This window comes from Panthera tigris, chromosome D1, assembly GCF_018350195.1.
Source record: "Panthera tigris isolate Pti1 chromosome D1, P.tigris_Pti1_mat1.1, whole genome shotgun sequence".
In the NCBI taxonomy this organism is placed as follows: Eukaryota; Metazoa; Chordata; class Mammalia; order Carnivora; family Felidae; genus Panthera; species Panthera tigris.
In genome coordinates, this window is record NC_056669.1 from 33,634,822 (window position 1) to 33,660,418 (window position 25,597).

At 34.2% G+C, this 25,597-nt stretch overlaps 1 protein-coding gene across 1 annotated transcript in view; it reads right to left on the reverse strand.

The window, feature by feature from the left end:
- CNTN5 (contactin 5) overlaps positions 1-25,597 on the reverse strand; it is a 534,453-nt gene that overhangs the window by 375,499 nt on the left and 133,357 nt on the right. The window contains exon 6 of the mRNA XM_042959596.1: positions 13,562-13,765. Coding sequence (XP_042815530.1) covers positions 13,562-13,765 — 204 coding nt within the window. The remainder of the gene's footprint in view (positions 1-13,561; positions 13,766-25,597) is intronic.

Sequence of the window (25,597 nt, forward strand, 5' to 3'; positions counted from 1 at the left end):
TATCAGAATGGAAAACAAAAAACAAAAAACAAAACAAAACAAAAAACATAAGATTCATCTATATGTTGCTTATAAGAGACTCATTTTACACCTAAGGTCACCTGTAGATTGAAAGTGAGGAGATAAAGAACCATCTATCATACTAATAGAGGTCAAAAGAAAGGTGGAGTAGCCATACTTAGATCAGACAAACTAGATTTTTAAACAAAGACTGTAACAAGAGATGAAGAAGGACATTTTAATCATAATGAATAGGTCTATCCATCAAGAATATCTAACAATTATAAATATTTATGCCCCCAACTTGATACTCCCATATATATAAATCAACTAATCAGAAACATAAACAAACTCATTGATAACAATACCATAATAATAGGAGACTTGAATACCCAGCTACAACAATGGACAGATCATCTAAGCAGAAAATCAATAAGGAAACAATGGCTTTGAATGACACACTGGACCAATAGACTTAACAGATATATTCAGAACATTTCATCCTAAAGCAGCAGAATACACATTCTTCTTGAGTGTACATGGATAATCTCCAGAATAAATCACAAACTGGGTCACAAATCAGCCGTCAACAGGTGCAAAAAGATTGAGATCATCTATGCATATTTTCAGATCACAACGCTATGAAACTTGAAATCAACCACAAGAAAAAATGTGGAAAGCCCTCAAATACATGGAGGTTAAAGAACATTGTACTAAATAATAAATGGTTTAAAAGGAAATTAAAGAAGAAATTTTAAAAAAATCATGGAAGCCAATGAAAATGAAAACACACCAGGCCAAATCCTTTGGGATGCAACAAAGGCAGTCCTAAGAGGAAAGTACATTGCAATTCAGGCCTATCTCTAGAAGCAAGAAAGCTCCCAAATATACAACCTAAACTTATACCTAAAGGAGGTAGAAAAGGAGCAGCAAAGAAAAAGAAGGGAAATAATAAAGGTTAAAGCAGAAATAAATAATATAGAAACAAACAAACAAATAAACAATCCCCCCAAGCCCCACTAGAACAGATCAATGAAACTAAAAGCTGTTTTTTGAAAGAATGAACAAAATTGATAAACCCCTAGCCAGACTTCTGAAAAAGAAAAGAGAGAAGTCCTAAATATATAAAGTCACAAATGAAAGAGGAGAGATTCCAACCAACACCACAGAAATACAAACAATTATAAGAGAATACTGTGAAAAATTATTTGCTAACAAACTGGACAATCTGGAAGAAATGGAGAAATTCCTAGACACTCACATAATACTAAAACTCAAACAAGAAGAAATAAAAAAAAAATTAACAGGCCCATAACCAGCAAATAAATTGAATCAGTTATCAAAAATCTCTTGCAGAATAAGAATCCTGGGCCAGATGGCTTCCCAAGGGAATTCTACCAGACATTTAAAGCAGAGTTAATAACTATTCTTCTCAAACTGCACCAAAAATTAGAAATGGAAGGAAAGCCTCCAAACTCATTCTATGAAGGCAGCAATCTTGATTCCTAAACCAAATACCCCACTAAAAAGTAGAATTATAGTCAAATATCCCTGATAAAACTGGATGCAAAAATTCTCAACAAGATAGTAGCAAATCAAATTCAATAGAACATTACAAGATCAACTAGGATTTATTCCTGGGCTGCAGGGCTGGTTCCATATTCACAAATCAATCAATAAGATACACCACATCAATAGAAGAAAGGATAAGAACCATATGATCCTGTCAATAGACGCAAAAAAAAGGCATTTGACAAAATATAGCCTCTTTCTTAATAAAAACCCTCAAGAAAGTCAGGATAGAAGGAACATAAAGACTCCTGGGTGGCTCAGTCAGTTAAACGTCCAACTTCGGCTCAGCTCATGATCTCACGGTTAGTGAGTTTGAGCGGATTCTCCATCTCTCCCTGCTCCTCCCCTGTTCACTCCTGCTCTCTCTCTCTCTCTCTCTCTCTCTCTCTGTCTCTCTCTCTCTCTCAAAAAAGTAAGTAAACAGTAAAAAATTTAAAAAAAGAAGGAACATATCTTAACATCATAAAAGCCATATATGAAAGGCCTACAGCTAATATTATCCTCAATGGGGAAAAATTGATCTTTCTCCTGAGATCAGGAACAAGGCAAGCATGTTCACTCTTACCCCTGTTGTTCAACATAGTACTGGAAGTCCTAGCTTCAAAATTCAGAGAACAAAAAGAAATAAAAGGCATCCAAATAGGCAAAGAAGAACTCAAACTTTCACTCTTCACAGATGACACGATACTCTGCATGGAAAATCCTAAAGACTCCACCAAAAACTGCTAGAACTAGTATGTGAATTTAGCAAATTTGCAGGATATAAAATCAAAGTACAGAAATTGGTTGCATTTCTATATACCAACAATGAAGCAAAGATAGAGAAATCAAGGAATCAATCCCATTTACAATTGCACCAGAAACCATAAAATACCTGGGAATAAACCTAACCAAAGAGGTAAAAGATCTGCATGCTGAACAATATAGAAAGCTTATGAAAGAAATTAAAGAAGACACAAAGAAATGAAAAAAAAAACATTCCATGCTTGTGGATGGAAAGAACAAATATTGTTAAAATGGCTATAGTACCCAAAGCAATCTACACATTCAAGCAATCTCTTTCAAAATAGCACAAGCATTCTTCACAGAGCTAGAACAAAAAAATCCTAAAATTTGTATGGAACTAGAAAAGACCACAAATAGCCAAAACAGTCTTGAAAAAGGAAAGCAAAGCTGGAGGCATCATAAATTCAGACTTCAAACTATGTTACAAAGATGTAGTCATCAAAACGGTATGGTACTGGCACAAAAACAGACACATAGATGAATGGAACAGAATAGACAACGCAGAAATGGACTCAAATATATATGGCCAACTAATCTTTGACAAAGAAGGAGAGTATCCAATGGAAAAAAGACAGTCTCTTCAGCAAATGGTGTTGGGAACATTGGACAACAACATACAGAAGAATGAACGTAGACCACTTTCTTACATCATACACAAAAAACAATTCAAAATGGATGAAAGACCTAAAGTGAGACAGGAAACCATTAAAATCCTAGAGGAGAAAACCAGGCAGCGACCTCTTTGATCTCAGCCACAGCAACTTCTTCCTAGATAGATCTTCAGAGGCAAGAGAAACAAAAGCAAAAATGTACTATTGGGACCCCAGCAAGATAAAAAATCTTCTGCACAGCAAACAAAAATAAAAGACAACTGATGGAATGGGAGAAGATATTTGCAAATGACATATCAGATAAAGAGTTAGTATCCAAAATCTATAAAGAACTTATCAAACTCAACACCCAAAAAACGAATAATCCAGTGAAGAAATGGGCAAAAGACATGAATAGACACTTCTCCATAGAAGACATCCAGATGGCCAACCGACACATGAAAAAATGCTCCACATTACTCATCAGGGAAATACAAAGCAAAACCACAGTGAGATACCACCTTATACCTGTCAGAATGGCTAACATTAACAACTCAGGCAACAACAGATGTTGGCGAGGATACGGAGAAAGAGGATCTCTTTTGCATTGTTGGTGGGAATGCAAGCTGGTGCAGACACTCTGGAAAACAGTATGGAGGTTTCTAAAAAAACTAAAACTAGAACTGCCCTATGACCCAGCAATTGTCCTACTGGGCATTTATTCAAGGGATACAGGTGTGCTGTTTTGAAGGGACACATGCACCCCCATGTTTATAGCAGCACTATCAACAATAGCCAAAGTATGGAAAAAGCCCAGATGTCTGTCGACTGCTGAATGAATAAAGATGAATTAATAAAGATTATATATATATATGTATATATATATATATATTATATATATATACATATATATATAAAATCTTGCCATTTGCAACAACACGGACGGAACTAGAAAGTATTATTCTAAGCAAAACAAGTCAGTCAAAGAAAGGCAAATATCATATGATTTCACTCCTTTGTGGAATTTAAGAACACAAACATAACAGGGGAAGGGAAGGAAAAATAAGATAAAAACATGTAGGGAGGTAAACCATTAGAGACTCTTAAATACAGAGAACCTGAGTGTTGCTGGAGGAGAGGTGGGTGGGTGGATGAGATAAACGGGTGACAGGCATTGAGGAGGGACTTGTTGGGATGAGAACTGGGTGATGCATATAATTTATTAATCACTTGGTTCTACTCCTGAAACCATTACTACACTGTATGTAAACTCACTTGAATTTAAATAAATAAATTTAAAAAAATTCTTATCTTTAGATAAAATTTCAAATTGTTTTTATAAGTCTGTTTGAGGAGAAATTGAATTGTATGGAATGACTGATTATCAAGGACATCTAAGGAAACCAAATATTCATTTTATTCAGAAATCATCCAATAATTTCTCTTTTTTTGTCCTGAGATATTTATTTATTCATGTATTTATGCATTTATTTATGTATTTATGCATTGATTTATTTTTTATTGTTTCAGGTTTTTAATTAAATTGTAGTTAGTTAATATATAATGTAATATTGTTTTCAAAGGTAGAATTTAGTGATTCATCACTTACATATAACACCCAGTGCTCATCACAGCAAGCACCCTCGTTAATATCATTACCCATTTAGCCTATCCATCACCCACCTCCCATTCATCAACCCTCAGTTTGATCTTTATAATTAAGACACTCTTATGGTTTGCCTCCTTCTTCTTTTTTCCCCTTCCCCTATCTATGTTCATCTGTTTTGTTTCTTAAATTCCACATATGGGTGAAATCATATAGTATTTGTCATTTGCTGACTGTCTTGTTTTGCTTAACATAATACACTGTAACTCCATCCACATTGTTGTAAATTACCCAGTGATTTCTTGATGTCTTTGTTTCATTTGTTTCATATCAAGATGATAAGCTTTCCAGAGAGACACAGAAAAATAAATAAAAGATTAATAAAAACCAAATAAATTTCTATATTCCTGCAGAATTCAGCTTCCTTTATGTAGATAAATATATTTGAGTAGGAGTATTCTTGTACAAAGCTTTCAAGTTCCCTAGGAACTGTCTGTAAATTGAAAATTTGAACAAAAAGTTCAAACTACCAAGAAGTGAAGAGATGAACACAACAAACTTTTGCAAACAGGAATAAGCCAGCTCAAACACACTGCTTCAATAATCACAAATATTGCCCAAGACAAGTAATAATATTTTTATCCAGATTTCTGTTTGGTCTTTGCATTAGTTTTTGATGGTCATTGTAACAAAATACCACGACCTTGGTAGTTTAGAAAAATACACATTTATTCTCTTAAATTCTGGAGGTAAGAACTTTAAAACCTGAAGATTAGAGTTTCATTTGACTTAAATCAAGTCTCTCTAGAAGGCAGGGCTACCTTCCCTCTGGAGGCTCTAGAGATAATCCATTTCCTTCTCATTTCCAGCTTCTAGCGCTACATTCCTTGCATTCCCTAGTTCCTGGCCTTTCCTCCATCTTCAAAGCACATCACTCTAAACTTTGCTTCAGTCATCACATTGCCTTTTCCTCTTCTGTATTCAAATAAATCTCTCTGCCTTCCTCTTATGAGGGCACCAGGTGACTACATTTAGGGCTGATACTAATCATCCAGAATAATCAAGGTTAATCAAGATTAATGTCTCCATATCAAGATCCTTAATTTAGTCACATCTGCAAAGTCCCTTTACCATACAAAATAACATTTAAAGTTTCTAAGAATTAGAACTGGGAGGTTATTATTCCACCTACCGCAATCTTCAAGGGCATGCCATTTTTTATATCTTTACATTGCTCATGGGATCTGTATTATTTAGTAATAAATTAATAAAGCTATGTATAATTTCCTTGTTGGCACAGTTCTTGTGTTAAAATAAACCTGTTATCCACACATAAATTCTCAGCTTATGACTTTGCCTGTAGCTCATTAAAGAAAATAATGGGTGAAGGAATGGGTAAAATAGGTAAAGATTGAGTACACTTATTTTGATGAGCACTGAGAAATTCATAGAAATGTTGAATCATTACATTATAATCTGAAACTAATATAACACTGTATGCTAATTATACTTTAATAAAAAAAATGCCATCAGATTTCCCGCCACCAAATAGTAGGTTATCTGCATCTACAATCCTTTTACTTTTCTTTTCACTGTAACAACTGATGAAATCTCTAACAAAAGCCAATCTTTCTGCATTCATTCTAAATCTATTCCCACTCTTTTTCTCAAGTTAGTTCTTCAATTATTCTTGTTTCTATTGTACTTTCCAACTCCAAGAATGGGAAAAGGACTAGGGACCAGTTGGTTTATTCTTTCTTTCCCTCTTTCCTTCTTTCCTCCCTCCCTCCTTCCCTCCCTCTCTTTTCTTTCTTTCTTTCTTTCTTTCTTTCTTTCTTTCTTTCTTTCTTTCTTTCTTCTTTCTGTCTTCCTTAAATGAATCTTTTTCTTTCTTTCTCTTTCTTTCTTTCTTTCTTTCTTTCTTTCTTAAATCAATTCTTTCTTTCTTTCTTTCTTTCTTTCTTTCTTTCTTTCTTTCTTTCTTTCTATTTCTCCTTATAAATTATCCTCTCTGTACCACTATGGAGCCATTATAGCCCTAAGGAAAGGGACTGAAGGAATTTTGCCTTAGGAAAGATGGGTATAAGAGAAGAGAATAGGAGAAGATCCCATCTGGACTGGAAGAGGAATGAGTAGTCTGGTCCTGTACATAGTGGACTGTGGGGAGTTGCTTTGTTATATCTTCTTGAAGAATTAAACCTATTATCAGAAAGTGGTGATTCTCTCTATCCCTAAGAAATACATTTGATATCTTGTATGATATAGTTGAACAAGTTCAATTTTTTTTGGTTACTATTTGGTTAATATTTGGTTAATATTATATATATATATATATATATATATATATATATATATTCTATCTTTTCACTTTAAGCCTTATAAAGTTTTTAGAACAGTGCCTTACATGTAGCAATTAAATGTAAATAGTAAATATTGATTACATAAAAATAAAGTTAGCTAAAACTATCTTCAAAATTGGGCTGGGAACATAGAAGAGAGAAGAAATAAAAGTATGAAAAATTGCCATAATTAAGACAGAGATAGTAAGACTCTGATGGGAGACTAAAGGGAAGAGTGCTGTGGGAAAGAGGCAGGAGAGTTTTGAGGGAGAGATGTGGCAGCTGTAGGAATGAAAACTTGGCAAAAGATAAATGTGGTTATAGAGGAGTGTTCAATAAATTTGTGTTATATGGAATGCCAGAACCATTAATTACCCTATAAACCATTAGTAAAAATTGATATTACTCATAAATGCTTTTGAAACTAGATGTTTGTTTTGCTTTTAATGAAGTGATATGTGAGATTGGCCTCATGGGGCACTCAGTGAGAACAGGCAGATCCTAGGATACAAGTTACATTCAGCATTTAGGGTAATATCATCCTCTCTCATAACTATACAAGATGGTTATTGTATTTGTTTTGCCCTCCATTATAGCCTTAGTATCTCACAAATTATCTAACACATAGTAGGCATAGGATACACATTTGTGAATGTGTGAGGGTGATTTCATACAGTGTCAGCCAAGGAAATCTGATAATGTTACTCATGCACTTGAGAGCTTCTAAAACTTCATCATCTATGTTTTAGATACATACATTTCTATGTGTATGCCAGTTCAAATGATCTTGGCCAGATTTGTAACTTCCTGAACTGCCACTGCAAACAACTGTGTGCAGGAACAAGTTTCACACACTTGCAACTTAAGGGCAACCTGCAAGTGCAGAATTAACTGCCTGTAGTGCCACCCTTAGGGACTGGGAGGTGGAAGGTCACTGATACCTCCACAAAGGAGACTGTTCTGAGTGCATTTCATAAGGTTCTGTTCATGCAGGATCATGCTCCAGCTGCCTGTAAAAGTGGTCATGTCTATAATTCAACCTCCTTTACACTGTTTCACTCCTCAACTACACTCCATCCCTCACTTCTGCTCTCTGGGATAAATTACAATTAACTACTACTTATAAGCAAATTTTGTTTCAGGGTGTGCTTTAGGAAAACCCAAGCTAAGGCAGTAAATTCTACAGTACATTTTATAAAGTAAAATTTTACTTGTACTTGAAAGGAAATAGTGTGCCTATATATATATATATATATATATATATATATATATAAAACTTCTATTATTTTTAGAAAGGTCTACTTTTTTTTCACAGAAGTATAAAAACACAGTGTTCTTGAAATAATTTTCATAGCTAACTGTACAGTCACAGCAGATTAAACATAATTTTTATATTCAAACCCCTGCAGAGGTGTTTGCCAAGTTTGCAGATATATCCATTACAATGCCTGTCTCTGCATTGAGAGGTTTGTAAAACCCAGCAGGAATTACAGCTGACCGTGCTGCAATAAATGGATTCATCCACAATTGGATTCTATTTTTATTTTCAGACTAACTGTTGAATATATGCCACCTACTTGGGAAAAAATTCAGGGATATGTCTTTATTATGAATATACTTTTCAATTATTTTCTTTTTGAAGAGATATCAAATAGTGATATGAAAGTTTTGAATTAAAAATGATTCCAGTCTAATCTATGCCTTTCTTGGAGTAATGTTAAAAGTTTCCTGTTTTTCACACATTATCCTGGTATGAATTCTATGGCCATTCAGTTAGCTCACTATTTTTTAATAGAAATTGTTAACTTAGGTTGCATATAAATGTTAAGTCTGGGAAGCTTAGAAGTTAGTATGGATTGACTGTGGAATTGGTTCCCTTCTGAAGTAGGGGTGAGACATGATCAGGTGAGGTGTGTTGATAGACAGCTCTGCTTTGATATGAGGAAAAGAAACTGGTTTTCAGCCTGCACACACCCAAATGCCAGAATGAGAAGGTCTTATATTGTGTGTCACCATAACATTAAGTACTTCAGTCTTCCATGAAAAATTCATTTATATTGTTAAGAGATATGTCCTTTGCCCTTTTTGCATATAGGTACAGGGAAAGAGTAGGATTCTGATATTTCACTGACACCGTTGTTCAACATATATACCTCCAACCCCACTTTGTCCAGTCTTATGCCCCCCTCCTCAACTGATTTCAAAACTTTTTAAGCTTCCACTAGGCACATGGTCCTCAGCGCCTTCTTTAAATCCTTTCAAATTTATTCTAGGTTTTAGTTTTCTCCATCTGTTAAGTCTTTTAATTCACATCCTCCCTTATTCTTCAGAAATATATCACAATGTCTCCTTTGTTAATCAAATATTCCTCTCCTTCATCATTCTTATTGATGATGTGGATTTCTTCTCATAGGGTCTCAGGAAGGGAACAGGCAACAAATACATGAACCTAATCCACCATTTTGAGCTCTATGCTCACATCTTCTTGTTCAATACTCATTTCCATAGACTTTCTTTATATGTCACTTCTACTTTTCCTATTACTTCTCTGACTTTTCATTATCTTTTGTGGGATTTTTATTCTTTACTCTTTCAATGCAATTTGGATTATGCAAGGCTTGTTCCTAAGCTCACATCTCTTCATTTCACACTCTTTCCATGGACTTTCTTAATCATAGAAATGTTTTCATTTACCATGTGCATTGTGATGACTCATGTTCATATTTCAACAATATTATTAAAACTATTAATTATATTTTAGAAAAATTTTAAGAAAAGTCACACTCAAAGTGTATCAAACTCTTATTAATGCTACCAGCCTGCTTTCCTGTAATATTCAATTCAAAGTTTCACTTATTAAAAACACATCTCGTGCAGCATACACATCTAAAAATAGCTCAAAACCTATAAAAACATGATATTAAATGATAATTGTATAGTAATAATTTATAAATGTCTGTTGATTTTCAGCTTTCACAGTTTATGGGAAAGTTTAGAATACTTGTAAAAGTGTAATGATAAAGGTGGCAGATAAAAGGACATAAGTGTAATGTAGACAGGGTGAAAGAAAAACTAGAGATGAAAATATCTTCATGTTGTGTAATAAGAAGTCAACAATTATTTTCAAGAGTTAAGAGAACAGTAAAGATTTAAGCACCTTATTAAAGTTAATGGTAAAACTGTTAATGGTAAGCAATGAAAAACTGTTATATAAATACAAGAGGAGGATAGAAGTATATATACTCATATGTATGAAGGAGTCAACAATTATTGTCTAAACTTGATTAAATAAGGAACAGATATTTTCTAGCATTATAGGAGAACCTCATGAAAGAAAAAAGAATTAAAAAAGTTGGCTCTAGGAAGTGGGGCTTGATGGGAGGGAGATGTCTTTTTTTCTCCATCTGCACTTATAAACCATTACATTCATTTGATATTTTTTATTAAAAAAATAAACAGTAGGCAAATAACTACCAAGGAAAAAATAACTTTAGATAATTTACAGAAAGAAGAAATGTGAATCTTCTAACTTCTCTTGTAAAATCTTAAATAACTCTGTCATCAAATAATATAACTGAACTTCAGGAAATGTTTTCCACCTGTTTCTTTTTAACTTAAATATGAACCTTAATATAACAGTTTGATTTATTTATTTTTATTTGCTTTAATAACTTTTTTGTATGGTACTGCTCAAATAATGATTTTTTAAAATACAGATATTCATAAAAGAATAAAAAGTAGTCAACAATGTCAACTGCATCAGTAAATTCAGGTACTATGAAATATATATATATATATATATATATACACACACACACACACACACACATATTTGCATATGCATATATATATATCTGTATATGTGTATATATATATATATATATATATATATATAATTTTAGTAGACACAGTACTGGTAATATATATTAAAAAAACAGTGTAATGTTCTGTAAAGGCCAAAGGAAACAGTTTATGAATGGAAAGACTGGTGCTGATAGGAAAAGGGACAATATAGTAATTCTATTGAAATAAGATGGAGGAGATACAGTATGGATAGAGATGTAGTTAGATTTAATTTTATTAGTAGGAAGATAAATTTGAAGTGAAGTGTTCTTGGTCGGGCAGTCTTAGTAGGATTGAGAGGAAGTGCTGAAGGCCCATTTGAAGTTGGTGATCGTGAATCAACGGTGGGTGAAATTCTCTAGCAGCTCTCAGATTCTCAAAGCAGTCACAGATTAAGGGCATAGCTGAATTCATTAGGAGTTGGGATTTTGCCACACAATCACAATAGAAGACAGAGGGGCAAGGGAGTTTGAATAGCAACAAAAATTATTTTAATTATTCTTGAAATGTTTGACCATGGAAGGTAGAAAGTAAAGTTAAGTGATACATCTGGGCCATGAAATAATAAAAGACAAACAAGTGACTGTTGAACATGGGTATTGAACTTATTTATTTATATATTTATTTATTTAAACATGTTTATTTATTTTTGAGAGAGAGAGACAGAGTGTGAGCAGGGGAGGTTCAGGGAGGGAGGGAGACACAGAATCCCAAGCAGGCTCCAGGATCCAAGCTGTCACCACAGAGCCGGTCATGGGGCTCAAACTCAAGAGCTGTGAGATCATGACCTGAGCCAAAGTCAGATGCTTAAACGACTGAGACACAAAGGCGCCCCTTGGTACTGAAATTTTAAGTACTAGTGAAACTGGATTTGTACATGTACTACTCTTGCTCATATGGTCGGTGTAATGTTTAGGACAGTTACGTGAAAATAAGACAGCCACTGTCAATCTCAGCCACTATCAAAGTGTACATTACTATTACATAAATGGATAGTGTTAATGGAACTAGTTATTGACTAGGCAGCAAATTTTTACAATTTTCAGGCAAAGATGTTTTAAATTATTAAGTAATTAAGGAGAAAATGCTCAGAAATTTTATGGAAATGGTATATAGAGAATCATCTCAATTCTAAACTTTTAAGTAAATACTTTTAAAAATCATATCTATTTCCTTTTTGCTTTTCACCCCCTAGACATTCTCATGTAATCTTGAAGTTGACATACTATATTCACAAACATGGCTTTAACTGTAGTGAGGGAATACACAGTGACGACTTTTAAATATTTTTCTAGCCTTCTTTTATGTGTATTAGACATATATATCTAAATTCCTACTGCATATTTCCACATGGATTTCCCAAGATTTCAACTCTTCATATTAAAACCTGAATTACTCACATTTATCAACACTGCGATCTATTCCTTCATCTGTGTTATCTCTTCTTATGAAGTGAATCATCACACATTCAATGAACTGTGCCTAAATTTCCTCCTACTCTAGACCTTGGCATTTAATTAATTATTAAATCTTAGTAATTTCCCTCTTTAACATCCTGCATATTTTCTTCTCTTCAATGACATTACCACTGTTTTCATTCTGTCCCTTGTCACCTCTCAGCTGGTGAATTTCAATAGTCTGAATTGGTTTCCCAATTTCTCTTCTTTTTTCCAAGCTATTTCTCCATGCCATTATCTAGCTGTGTGAATTTGGCAAGTCCCTTTATGTCTCTAATATTGGCTTCTTCATCTCTAGACTGGATATTGTATTTGTTCTCTCTACCAAATAAGATGTGTGTGTGTCACACACACACATATGTTATATTATATATAATATATAATAATTATATATTATTATATTATGTATTATATGTATATTATATACATACATATAGTGAAGTCTAAATATATAAAATGAGAAACTAAGCAGTAAGATATACACACACACATATATATACATATATATACATACGTATAATGAAGTCTAAATATATAAAATGAGAAACTAAGCAGTAAGCAAAAATCTTGTGATGAAACTCTGGACATACACTGCACCGGCATATATTCTAAAACTAAGCATATAAAAAAGTAATGTTGAAATAGATTTTTTAAGCTTGGTAATCAATCAGGATTCTCAAGCTCACTTCTTAATAATGCCTTCATGGATTTTTTATTGCGTGACAGAGCAAGCCACATATCATATATCAACTGTAATATAGTATTTGACTTCTTTAATGCAATGCTTAACTGTAAATGTCTATAACTACAAATGAGGCATTTAAATTTGAAGATACTTTAGATAGATGGCAATACCTATAATTAGAAAATCATAATTTTGCCTGAATTGCACTTAAAAGCTAAAGTTCCACCTGCTTCCATTATTGGGAAAGTAATAATAACAATTATAACTATACCATGAAGTATTAAAAGATGAACATTCAATTTGAAGTTAGCTAAAATAAGAAAGTAATGAAAAATGAACTTATAAAATGTTTGCAATTCATACAAATATGTTATATAGAGGCATTAAAGAGCAAAGAAAATAACTAGTCTTTATTACAGTTGATCTTTTCAGATGTTCCTTTTTTTTTTTTTGTCATTAGGATAGCATTATGGTTAATATCTCTCATCCAAAGATCATCACTTTCCTATGCCAAAATTTTTATCCTAAGGTCTGCATAATCACAGACTAAAACTGTAGAGTTTCTAAATTTGGTAATTAAAAGATTTTTGCATTAGGCTTAAATGTTTAGAAAAACAATAATACATCTTTATTTTTCACATTTGAGGTGGCTGAATCATTTTAATCCAGGCTATGCAACTTACCATCATTACGTAGAGTGAGTGGTGTTGGAGGACTAAGTACTCGAGCATTTGTCACTGTGTTTTTCACCAGACAAATATAGCTGCCAACATCTGATGTTTGGACTTTAGATATATAGAGGTTGCCTGTCTCCTGGGAAATGAACCGCCGGCTGTCTTCCGCCACAAAGGAAGGGAACTCATTAAATACCCAGCTATAGATGATCTCTGAAAATACACAAAATTCAATTGTTGAAAGACACAGATTATTTTAATAGCAGTTAAAGCTCAAACAACAAATCCTTTACTAAGTGCTAGGTATATTGCAAGGCCATACATATTGGATCCACATTTCTATATAATTTAGCATTTTATGCTAAAAGACTGTTATTCTTAATGACTACAAGAAGATCAAAAATATTTCTTAAGGATGCTTAGCCTATATTCATTCATCGATTCATTCATCCATTCAATTCCAATGTGTACTGTATTCATATTAGATAATTGGCACTGTGATAGCACTGAAATTAAAAAGATGAGAAAGACAGTTCCCCATTCTAAAAGATCAAACTAATGGGAGATTTATCCAAACCTATCAATCAATATGGAATAAAGAAATAGAGATATTTACTCTGTTTTAAAGAAGGCATGGGAACAGAATACTTAAGCAATCATATTGGTCAGTAAAAACTTCCGGAGATAAGAGACACTAAGCTACAATATTTACTCACTTAATTAACAAATATTGGCTAAAAGGCCTTTGACAAAATTCAGCACCCTTTCTTAATAAAAACCCTTCAGAAAGTCGGGATAGAAGGAACATACTTAAAGATCATAAAAGCCATTTATGAAAAGCCCACAGCTAACATCATCCTCAATGGGGAAAAACTGAGAGCTTTTTCCCTGAGATCAGGAACATGACAGGGATGCCCACTCTCACCGCTGTTGTTTAACATAGTGTTGGAAGTTCTAGCATCAGCAATCAGACAACAAAAGGAAATCAAAGGCATCAAAATTGGCAAAGATGAAGTCAACCTTTCCTTTTTTGCGGATGACATGATACTATACATGGAAAATCCGATAGACTCCACCAAAAGTCTGCTAGAACTGATACATGAATTCAGCAAAGTTGCAGGATACAAAATCAATGTACAGAAATCAGTTGCATTCTTATACACTAACAATGAAGCAACAGAAAGACAAATAAAGAAACCGATCCCATTCACAATTGCACCAAGAAGCATAAAATACCTAGGAATAAATCTAACCAAAGATGTAAAAGATCTGTATGCTGAAAACTATAGAAAGCTTATGAAGGAAATTGAAGAAGATATAAAGAAATGGAAAGACATTCTGTGCTCATGGATTGGAAGAATAAATATTGTCAAAATGTCAATACTACCCAAAGCTATCTACACATTCAATGCAATCCCAATCAAAATTGCACCAGCATTCTTCTCAAAGCTAGAACAAGCAATCCTAAAATTCATATGGAACCACAAAAGGCCCCGAATAGCCAAAGTCATTTTGAAGAAGAAGACCAAAGCAGGAGGCATCACAATCCCAGACTTTAGCCTCTACTACAAAGCTGTCATCATCAAGACAGCATGGTATTGGCACAAAAACAGACACATAGACCAATGGAATAGAATAGAAACCCCAGAACTAGACCCACAAACGTATGGCCAACTCATCTTTGACAAAGCAGGAAAGAACATCCAATGGAAAAAAGACAGTCTCTTTAACAAATGGTGCTGGGAGAACTGGACAGCAACATGCAGAAGGTTGAAACTAGACCACTTTCTCACACCATTCACAAAAATAAACTCAAAATGGATAAAGGACCTGAATGTGAGACAGGAAACCATCAAAACTCTAGAGGAGAAAGCAGGAAAAGACCTCTCTGACCTCAGCCGTAGCAATCTCTTACTCGACACAACCCCAAAGGCAAGGGAATAAAATGCAAAAATGAATTACTTGGACCTTGTGAAGATAAAAAGCTTCTGCACAGCAAAGGAAATAACCAACAAAACTAAAAGGCAACCAACGGAATGGGAAAAGATATTTGCAAATGACATATCAGACAAAGGGCTAGTATCCAAAATCTATAAAGAGCTCACCAAACTCCACACCCAAAAAACTAATAACCCAGTGAAGAAATGGGCAGAAAACATGAATAGACACTTCTCTAAAGAAGACATCCGGATGGCCAACAAGCACATGAAAAGATGTTCAACGTCGCTCCTTATCAGGGAAATACAAATCAAAACCACACTCAGATATCACCTCACGCCAGTCAGAGTGGCCAAAATGAACAAATCAGGAGACTATAGATGCTGGAGAGGATGTGGAGAAACGGGAACCCTCTTGCACTGTTGGTGGCAATGCAAACTGGTGCAGCCGCTCTGGAAAGCAGTGTGGAGGTTCCTCAGAAAATTAAAAATAGACCTACCCTATGACCCAGCAATAGCACTGCTAGGAATTTATCCAAGGGATACAGGAGTACTGATGCATAGGGGCACTTGTACCCCAATGTTTATAGCAGCACTCTCAACAATAGCCAAATTATGGAAAGAGCCTAAATGTCCATCAACTGATGAATGGATAAAGAAATTGTGGTTTATATACACAATGGAATACTACGTGGCAATGAGAAAGAATGAAATATGGCCTTTTGTAGCAACATGGATGGAACTGGAGAGTGTGATGCTAAGTGAAATAAGCCATACAGAGAAAGACAGATACCATATGGTTTCACTCTTACGTGGATCCTGAGAAACTTAACAGAAACCCATGAGGGAGGGGAAGGAAAAAAAAAAAGAGTTCAGAGTGGGAGAGAGCCAAAGCATAGGAGACTGTTAAAAACTGAGAACAAACTGAGGGTTGATGGGGGTGGGAGGGAGGGGAAGGTGGGTGATGGGTATTGAGGAGGGCACCTTTTGGGATGAGCACTGGGTGTTGTATGGAAACCAATTTGACAATAAATTTCATATATTGAAAAAAAAAACAAATATTGGCTTATGGTCAAAATAGAAACCAGGTATTGTTGTGTTTGTTTGTTTGTTTATTTGTTTGTTTGTGAGAGGGAGAGAGCATGAATAGGGGAAAGGGGCAGAGGGAGAGAGAGAGAGAGACAGAGACAGAGACAGAGACAGAGACAGAGAAAGAGAGAGAATCTTAAGCAGGTTTCATGCTCAGTGTAGAGCCTGACGTCGGGCTTGATCCCATGACCCTAGGATCATGACTGAGGTGAAATCAATAGTCAAACACTCAACCAACTGAGCTATCCAAATGCCCCCAGATATTGTACTAAGAAGGAAAGAAGTTTGTGTTCTCCGTCTGGAGTTTTCATTATAGTGGGAAGAAACCAAGAATACACAAACAAATAAACATCAAGTGGTGATAAGTGCTGTGAAGAAAACTAAAGTACATTAAAAGAGAGAGTTATAAGGGTGAGAAGGACATGTGAAGTTATATTTAAAGGCTTTCACTTACAATTGGATAGAGAAGACACAGTGTGAGGACAAAGCAGGAACCAGGAGGAGGGGAAGCAGGAGGAATAATGTCCACTAGCTTAAGAAGCTATTTTCAACATAGCCAAGAAAGATATAAATGATTTGCACTAGAATGGTAGTGGCAGTGAGGCTATTGTTTCTTGTAAAAATTTGGTAGTAGAGCTGACAGGAATTGCTGATGGATTCATTATGAAATGTGAGACAAAGAGGGACCAATGATTTAAGTTTTGGGCCTGAGTCACTGAGCAACTAGAAGAATGTATTTGCTTTTACTAAAATGGGCAGACTTTTACTAAATGGGCAGTTCTTTAGAGATGTGGGTGGAATAAAACCAGGAGTTTAGTTTTGGCAGATTGAATTTGACATAATATCTGGTATCAAATTAAAGAATTGATAAGGCAGTCATACATTTGAATAAAGAGACCAAGAGAGGAATTTGTGTTTGTGTTATAAATTTGGAGTATTAAAAGGTTAGTTTGACTTGGCCAGGTGAAGAGTGTATGGTGTGTTGAGTGTATTCCAGTCAGAGAAGACAAATGAGAAAATTCATTCACACAAGGAATTGGATAGTATGAATGGACCCCCACAAACAGTTTTGTGTTATTAGACTCATAATTTTGAGGAAGGGAGTGGTAAGAGGAAAGGTTGGGGAGATTAGTGGTAAATCCAAATTACTAAACACAGATTAACATGGTGTGTGTCTGTTATATTAAGAAACTTGTGCTCAATCTTACATGTAATGTGGTACCACTGGATGTTTTTCAAGAAAGGGTTGACATAGACACATATATTAGTAGGTTATTCTGGTGATTCTGCAAAAGTTGGATTTAATTAAAAGGAAGGTTGCAGCAGAGAACAATAGGACAATATTGCATACTGAAAGTGAAGGCTGAAGAAATCTGAAGCAGAACCATGATCATAACAATGAGAAGAAAGATGTTTATCCAAGAAATATTGCAGAGGGAAGGCAAAGAGAGAGAAAAATAGTTCAGGAATACTCTCAAGTTCCACTTGAGTGATTGGGAAGAGCATAGTACAAGAAATTCAATGGAAATACATTAAGTCAAACTAGTTTGAGGAGAAAGATAATTGGTTCATTTTCAGGACATTTTGAGTTGGAAGTCTGTGAGGAAAATCTGGTCAAGGAGTTCTAGCAGTTGGCAAATAGGTGTTTGAAACACAGGAAAGGAAATCTGAGATGAAGGTTAAATTTGGGAGTTGTCAGTATATTGGTATTATTGAATCCAAGAAGGGATGAGATTAATCAGGAAGAGTAGATATGGTGAGAAGATACTCTGGGAAGCACAAACATCTAAATAAATGTAAGAAGGGGCGCCTGGGTGGCTCAGTCAGTTGAGCATCTGACTTGATTTCGGCTCAGGTCATGATCTCATGGTTTGTGAGTTTGAGCCCCACATCAGGCTCTGCTCTGATAGTGAGGAGCCTACTTGGGATTCTCTCTCTCCCCCTCTCTCTCTTTGCCCTTCCCCTGCTCATATTCTCTCTCTTTATCTCTCAAAATAAATAAACAAACTTAAAAAATGAATTAACTAAATAATGGTACAAAAGTGTTCAAAGGGTAAAAGGCAGAAACTGTTGGAAAGACTCAAAGGGAAAAACATGCAGTGTTATAGGTGCCAATGGCTTAACCAATTCCACAAGATTAAATAATGTCAAATAAGGAAAAAATCCCAATAAAGAAAAAATTTACTAAAGACTGGCTTTGGGGTATCACTGAATAGCAACTTCAATAGCATTAAAATCTCGATAAGCATTTGAACTATCTATGTTATGATTGAAAGAGCAGATTCCAAGGCCCCCTTTCTCCTACCTACCTACCATGAGTAGTTAAAAATAAATTCATCAGTCTGGCCTTATATACTTTCCAATGGGGAACCTGGCATTTATTCAGCCTTTCTGGATACTCAAGCAGAGACTTGAAGATTATCCATTCATATTGAGAGTCAGTGTAACTAATTTTGAAACTTTATATGTTGATGATTAACTTTTATTACTCTCCTAATTTATTACTATTATTTAATTTTTATCTTAATGGAACCAATATAATATTTACAGTAAAGTAAGTCATTAATTTTCATGAATATGTGTTTAAGAAAGATGGTGTCATCATAGACTAACTTTTGAGAGGGATAAGAAACATTTTCATAGTCATCATCTTAGGCAGAGGTATTCTATACAATCAGTTAATAAACATTAAAAATAGTATTTCTTCGGTCGTCAAATTTTCCCCTTCCCCCATGTGTTTTCTTCACTTAGTTAAATTTATTAGGACTTTCGGAGGCAGTGTAGCCAAGTCCTGACTCAGCTATTTATAATTTGTTTAAATTAAGCAAATATTCAGCTAACTCTTTGAGATTCAGTTTTGTCATCCAAAATGAGAATAATGTTGTCTGTTTCACAAATTTGCAAATAAGATAATTTAACCAAGCACTTACCAAGCAATAAGTATTTATAATATGTGAAAATTAACATTTCTGATATCCTCTCCCCCCATTATTAGGTTAGGAGCTTTTTTTAATGTGTTTCACTTAAATATAAGGAAAAGATCAAAGAGGATCTAAAATAACACTGAAAGAATTAAATATTTTTAATTTATTTTAGTTTATTTTAATTTAATTTAAAATAAATATTTCAATTTATTTTAGTTTAAATATTAGTCTGTTTTTCATAGAAAAACTTCAATTATGATTGAATGTTAATTCTAAGATTTAGCAAATATTTATTATTTCTAAGTCATATAATACAGTTGTAAAAGATGCTTTAAAAATCTGAAATGTTATATCACATTAACTTATAATTACAGTACACATATACAATATAAAAACTTTAAAATATTTTATCAAATGTTTTACAACACCAACTGTTTTTTAGAGTTGAAGTTACCCATTTGGCTGTCTTTAGTCCACTTGATATTTTTTTAAGAATTTATTAATGGCATCCATGTGACTTCACTCAAAGAAAACCCAGAGTATAATTAAAGTACTTCATTCTATTCTTGCATTACTCAACTAGATTCTAAATTCAAGGACTTCTCACATTTAACTGTATGAGTTCTTCTAATTGTTATAGTAAGAATTTCATTTGTTCACATATCACTCACATACATTTTAATATTTTTGCAATCTGTTTTAAATTATATTTTACTGGAGTTATCTCAACTTTTGGCTTGTATTACTTGAAATTTGGGGAAAAAGAAAGCAGTGAACAATTAAAGACTACCAGTCATTGAAATACTATTTCTTATAGTGTTATTGAGTCAATATTTTGTAAAATATTTTCGCAATAGGAAAAAAGTATATAAAACTGACATTTTCTCAAATTTTACAAGTAAATGAGTACTTGGGGATTAAAAATGTTTATTTAGTTCTTAAAATAAGTTTACAGTTTTGCATAACAAAGCATTTCACAATGCCAAGAAGGATAAAAAGTAGAAATGGTATACAATAGAAAAGCTGACAACCTGAATTTGGATTGAATTTCCTCACTGTGCCAAAAGTGGAAATATTGAACTAGGTTAAATCTTTTAAGATGACTACTTACTTCCTCCTATAAGGATTTTCATTTTCTATTAGCATTTTTAAAATATCCTTATCAAATTTTTCTTTGTTATCATAAAAAAACAAGCATTAATTATATTTTTATTAAATATCAGGGCCTGAGGGTTATAAAATTCAGTAAGATAGTAAAAGAGTTGGCTTTGATGTCATAGTCTAGTTTCACACACCACTTTGTTTCATGTAAATTGTGTTTGGCCTTTAAAAAATTAATAAAAGTTGATTTGTTAAGTATTAAGATTTTAATATTGTTCATTTCAGAAGCATATTGAGACTAGTTGGTCAATTGTGTTTTCCCATTTGTAAAAAGGTTCTCTTTAATAGCATGTTTAACTAAGACAAGAATGTTTTAGAAGTTCTTCATATAATTCTTTAGTGAGTACTATTTTAACAAACAAGACTACCTTTTGACATATCCTCTGCACCCTAGGTTATGAGAGTCTCCCTTAAGGATGCTTCTTTATTAGATTCATCCAAGGGCCACATTTTGGATATACTTTCTTGAGATCATCTTTATGTTAATTTTCACTAGTTCATTTTTGATACTATCTGGTAGTATACATTTGGCCTACAAGCACATGTGTTGTGAAAGCTTGAAAGTTCGGGTTCTCATGGGAGACTTTTGTCTTTCTTCCTAAGTCAGTGAGAGGCATTCTAGTTCACTGAGGGCGAAGCCAATTACAGGCCTGGCTTGGTGGAGACATTGCTATTCTAACATCCCCTCTCAGGCAGACCCAAATACTTGTGTTTTGTCTCAACATAAGCATTTATCTTCGAGCTCCTAGACTCTAGAGTCTATTTCCATAACACAAATAATCTTATGAGGCTTCCCAGATCTCCTCAGGATTAACACTATTCCTAGATTTTAGTTAGGATTTCAGCCCTGTATTTTTGTTATTTGTTTCTGACACCTGGGGATTTCCATTTCTTCTTGTGATATTAACTTTAGATTGAAATTTTCTTTATTATACTCATAATTTTTAAAATTTTGGTAACAGGAAAGTTTCTAGGTGGGTTTTGTCTATTGTCCTAATTGAAGGTCCAGGTTTCATGGCTTTATGCCTTGCAGACTTTCAACACAATTGCCGTAACTGATTCAGTGTCACAAAACAGACTATCTTGTCTTTATGCCCTTGGAAAATAAGATGATTACTTAAATGATATATTTCCACGTCTTCAGAGTATGAAAACATGAGTACGCATGAGGAACAATGTTCATTTTTCATAACTGCAGTGCCATTAATGAAACAAGTTTGAGAAAGGGAATGAAATTACATACTAGACTCTGAAGTCTTTGAAAACAATTTCAATGAGTAATCATATATGATTCATTTCAATATCCTTTAATATAACTACCATTTTTCTTCCTAACAATGTATGTACACCTTAGAAGCTCTGGGTCAAAGTATTGGAGAGAACACAATGGATATAGTATCTGAGTTGTTCGCTGACCCAATTAAATAATGTCCCTCTCCTAGGAGCCAACTTTCTTTATCTTTGTCAGCCATAAAAAGGAAAACCTTAAAACCAGAAGCTTCTCTATTTTTATGATATGCTCAATTTTATGGTTTGAGGTAACTTTTTCAAAATGATGGATACTATTTACCAAAATCCTTGATCTTACCCTACCTATTGTAGCTATTCCTGTAATAAGTGATTTAATGTTATATCTGTCAAAGAACTATAATTATAATTTGTTCTTTATTACAAAAGTATAATTTTTTGTCTGCTTCTTAAATTGTTTGTTTTGTACTTATAGTTTGATAATTTTTGCATTATTTTTTACTGAATGTTGCTTGGTAAAGTATCTGGCATATGCATTTTAATTGCCTTGTAATTATTTGTTTGAACAATTCCATCATCCATTATGACACTTCTCCCTCCTTTTTCTTCTTTTGATGAATAAATTGATGTGAGGATACTTGAATAGCAGAACTTGTAAACTACCGGCAGAAACAGTACAGCTTTAAAAATTGGAACTACAATTATTTTATTTATATAGAAAGCTTGCAGCATTTTGGGTTTTGGAATTAATAACATCATGAAGGAAATTATAGAGAACTGTCCTATCAATCATCCATTACTACTAAGCATAAAGAGATGCAACCTGAAATTAGTAGGAAATATCTTTTTATATTGCTGATTTATACCTTCATTGTGATAACAAGTGCCACATCAATTACTCTTGGCAGGGCAGAGACAAAATCTACTTTTTTCATCACTATATTCTCAGAATCTAACAGGATCCTGACATGTTTCTGCTCAAAAATATTTGATGTATAAATGGTCAGGATAATATATATATATATATATACTTATAAAAATACTTATAAACCTCTACATTTTATTTTATTCTTATTTTATTTATTTTTTAAATAAAATTTACTGACAAATTGGTTTCCATACAACCCAGTGCTCATCCCAACAAGTGCCCTCCTCAATGCCCATCACCGATTTTCCCTCCCCCCTCAACCCTCTGTTTGTTTTTAGTATCCAAGAGTCTCTTACAGTTTGCCTCCCTCTCTCTCTGTAACTTTTTTTTTCTTCCCCTCCTCCATGGTCTTCTGTTAAGATTCTCAAGATCCACCTATGAGTGAAAGCATATGGTTTTCTTTCTCTGACTGACTTATTTCACTTAGCATAATACCTTCCAGTTCCATCCACGTTGCTGCAAATGGCATGATTTCATTCTTGCTCATTGCCAACTAGTATTCCATTGTATATATAAACCACATCTTCTTTATCCCTTAGTTAGCTGATGGACATTTAGGCTCTTTCCATAATTTGGCTATTGTTGAAAGTGCTGCTATAAACATTGGGTTATATGTGTCCTAAGCATCAGCACTCCTGTATCTTTTTGGCAAATTCCTAGCAGTGCTATTGCTAGGTCATCGGGTAGTTCTATTTTTAATTTTTTGTGGAACCTCCACACTATTTTCCAGAACAGCTGCAGCAGTTTGCATTCCCACCAACAGTACAAGAGGGTTCCTGTTTCACCACATCCACACTAGCATCTGTAGTCTCCTGATTTCTTCATTTTAGCCACTCTGGTGTGAGGTAGTATCTCAGTGTAGCTTTGATTTCTGTTGCCTTGATGATGAGTGACGTTGAGCATCGTTTCATGTGTCTGTTGGCCATCTGGATGTCTTCCTTGGAAAAGTGTCTATTCATGTCTTCTGCCCATTTCTTCACTGGATTATTTGTTTTTCGGGTGTGGAGTTTGGTGAATTCTTTATAGGTTTTGGATGCTAGCCCTTTATCTGATATGTCAGTTGTGAATATATTTTCCTATTCTGTTGGTTGCCTTTTAGTTTTGTTGATTGTATCCTTTTCAGTGCAGAAGCTTTTTATCTTGATGAAGTCCCAATAGTTCATTTTTGCTTTCAAAACCTTTGCCTTTAGAGTGTGTCAAGTAAGAAATTGCTGCGGCTGAGTTCAAAGAGGTTTTTCTCTGCTTTCTCCTCTAGGGTTTTGATGGTTTCCTGTCTTACATTAGGTCCTTTATACATTTTGAGTTTATTTTGTGTATGGTATAAGAAAGTGGTCTAGTTTCATTTTTCTGCATGTTGTTGTTCAGTTCTCCCAGCAGCATTGTTAAAGAAACTGTCATTTTTCCATTGGCTACTCTTTCCTGCTTTCTCAAAGATTAGTTGGCCATACATTTGTGGGTCAATTCAGGGGTCTCTAGTCTCTTCCATTAGTCTATGTGTCTGTTTTTGTGATCATATCATACTGTCTTGATGATTACAGATTTGTATTAGAGGCTAAAGTCTGGGATTGTGATGCCTCCCACTTTAGTTTTCTTCCTCAATATGACTTTGGCTATTTGGGGACTTTGTGGTTCCAAACAAATGTTAAGATTGTTTGTTGTATCTTTGAGAAGAATACTGGTGCAGTTTTGACTGGGATTGCATTGAATGTGTAGATAGCTTTGGGTAGTATTGACATTTTAACAATATTTATTCTTCCAATCCATGAGCACAGAATGTTTTTCCATTTCTTTGTATCTTCTTCAATTTCCTTCATAAGCTGTCTCTAGTTTTCATCATACAGGTCTTTACATCTTTGGTTAGGTTTATTCCTAGGTATTTTATGGTTCTTGGTGCAATTGTGTTTGGGATCAGTTTCTTTATTTCTCTTTCTGTTGCTTCATTATTGGTGTATAAAAATGCAACAGATTTCTGTACATTGATTTTGTATCCTGCAACTTTGCTGAATTCATGTATCAGTTCTAGCAGACTTTTGGTGGAGTCTTTCAGGTTTTCCATGTAGAGTATCATGTTGTCTGCGAAAAGTGAAAGTTTGGCTTCATCTCTGCCAATTTTGATTCTTTGATTTCATTTTATTGTCTGATTGCTGATGCTAGGACTTCCAACACTATGTTAAACAACAGTGATGAGAGTGGACATCCCTGTCGTGCTCCTGATCTCAGGGAGAAAGCTCTCAGTTTTTCCCCATGAAGGATGATACTAGTTGTGGCCTTTTCATATATGGCTTTTATGATGTTTAAGTGTATTCCATCTATCCTGACTTTCTTGAGGGATTTTATTAAGAAAAGATGCTGAGGGGCGCCTGGGAGGCTCAGTTGGTTGGGCGTCCGACTTCGGCTCAGGTCATGATCTCACGGTCCGTGAGTTCGAGCCCCGCGTCAGGCTCTGTGCTGACAGCTCAGAGCCTGGAGCCTGTTTCAGATTCTGTGTCTCTCTCTCTCTCTGACCTTCCCCCATTCATGCTCTGTCTCTCTCTGTCTCAAAAATGAATAAATGTTAAAAAAATTTTTAAAAAAGAAAAAGAAAAGATGCTGTATTTTGTCAAATTATTTTTCTGCATCAATTGAGAGGATCATCATCTTTTCTTTATTAATGTGATGTATCACATTGGTTGTTTTGCAAATACTGAACCAGCCCTGCAGCCCATGAATGAATCCCACTCGATCGTGGTGAATAATTCTTTTTATATGCTGTTGAATT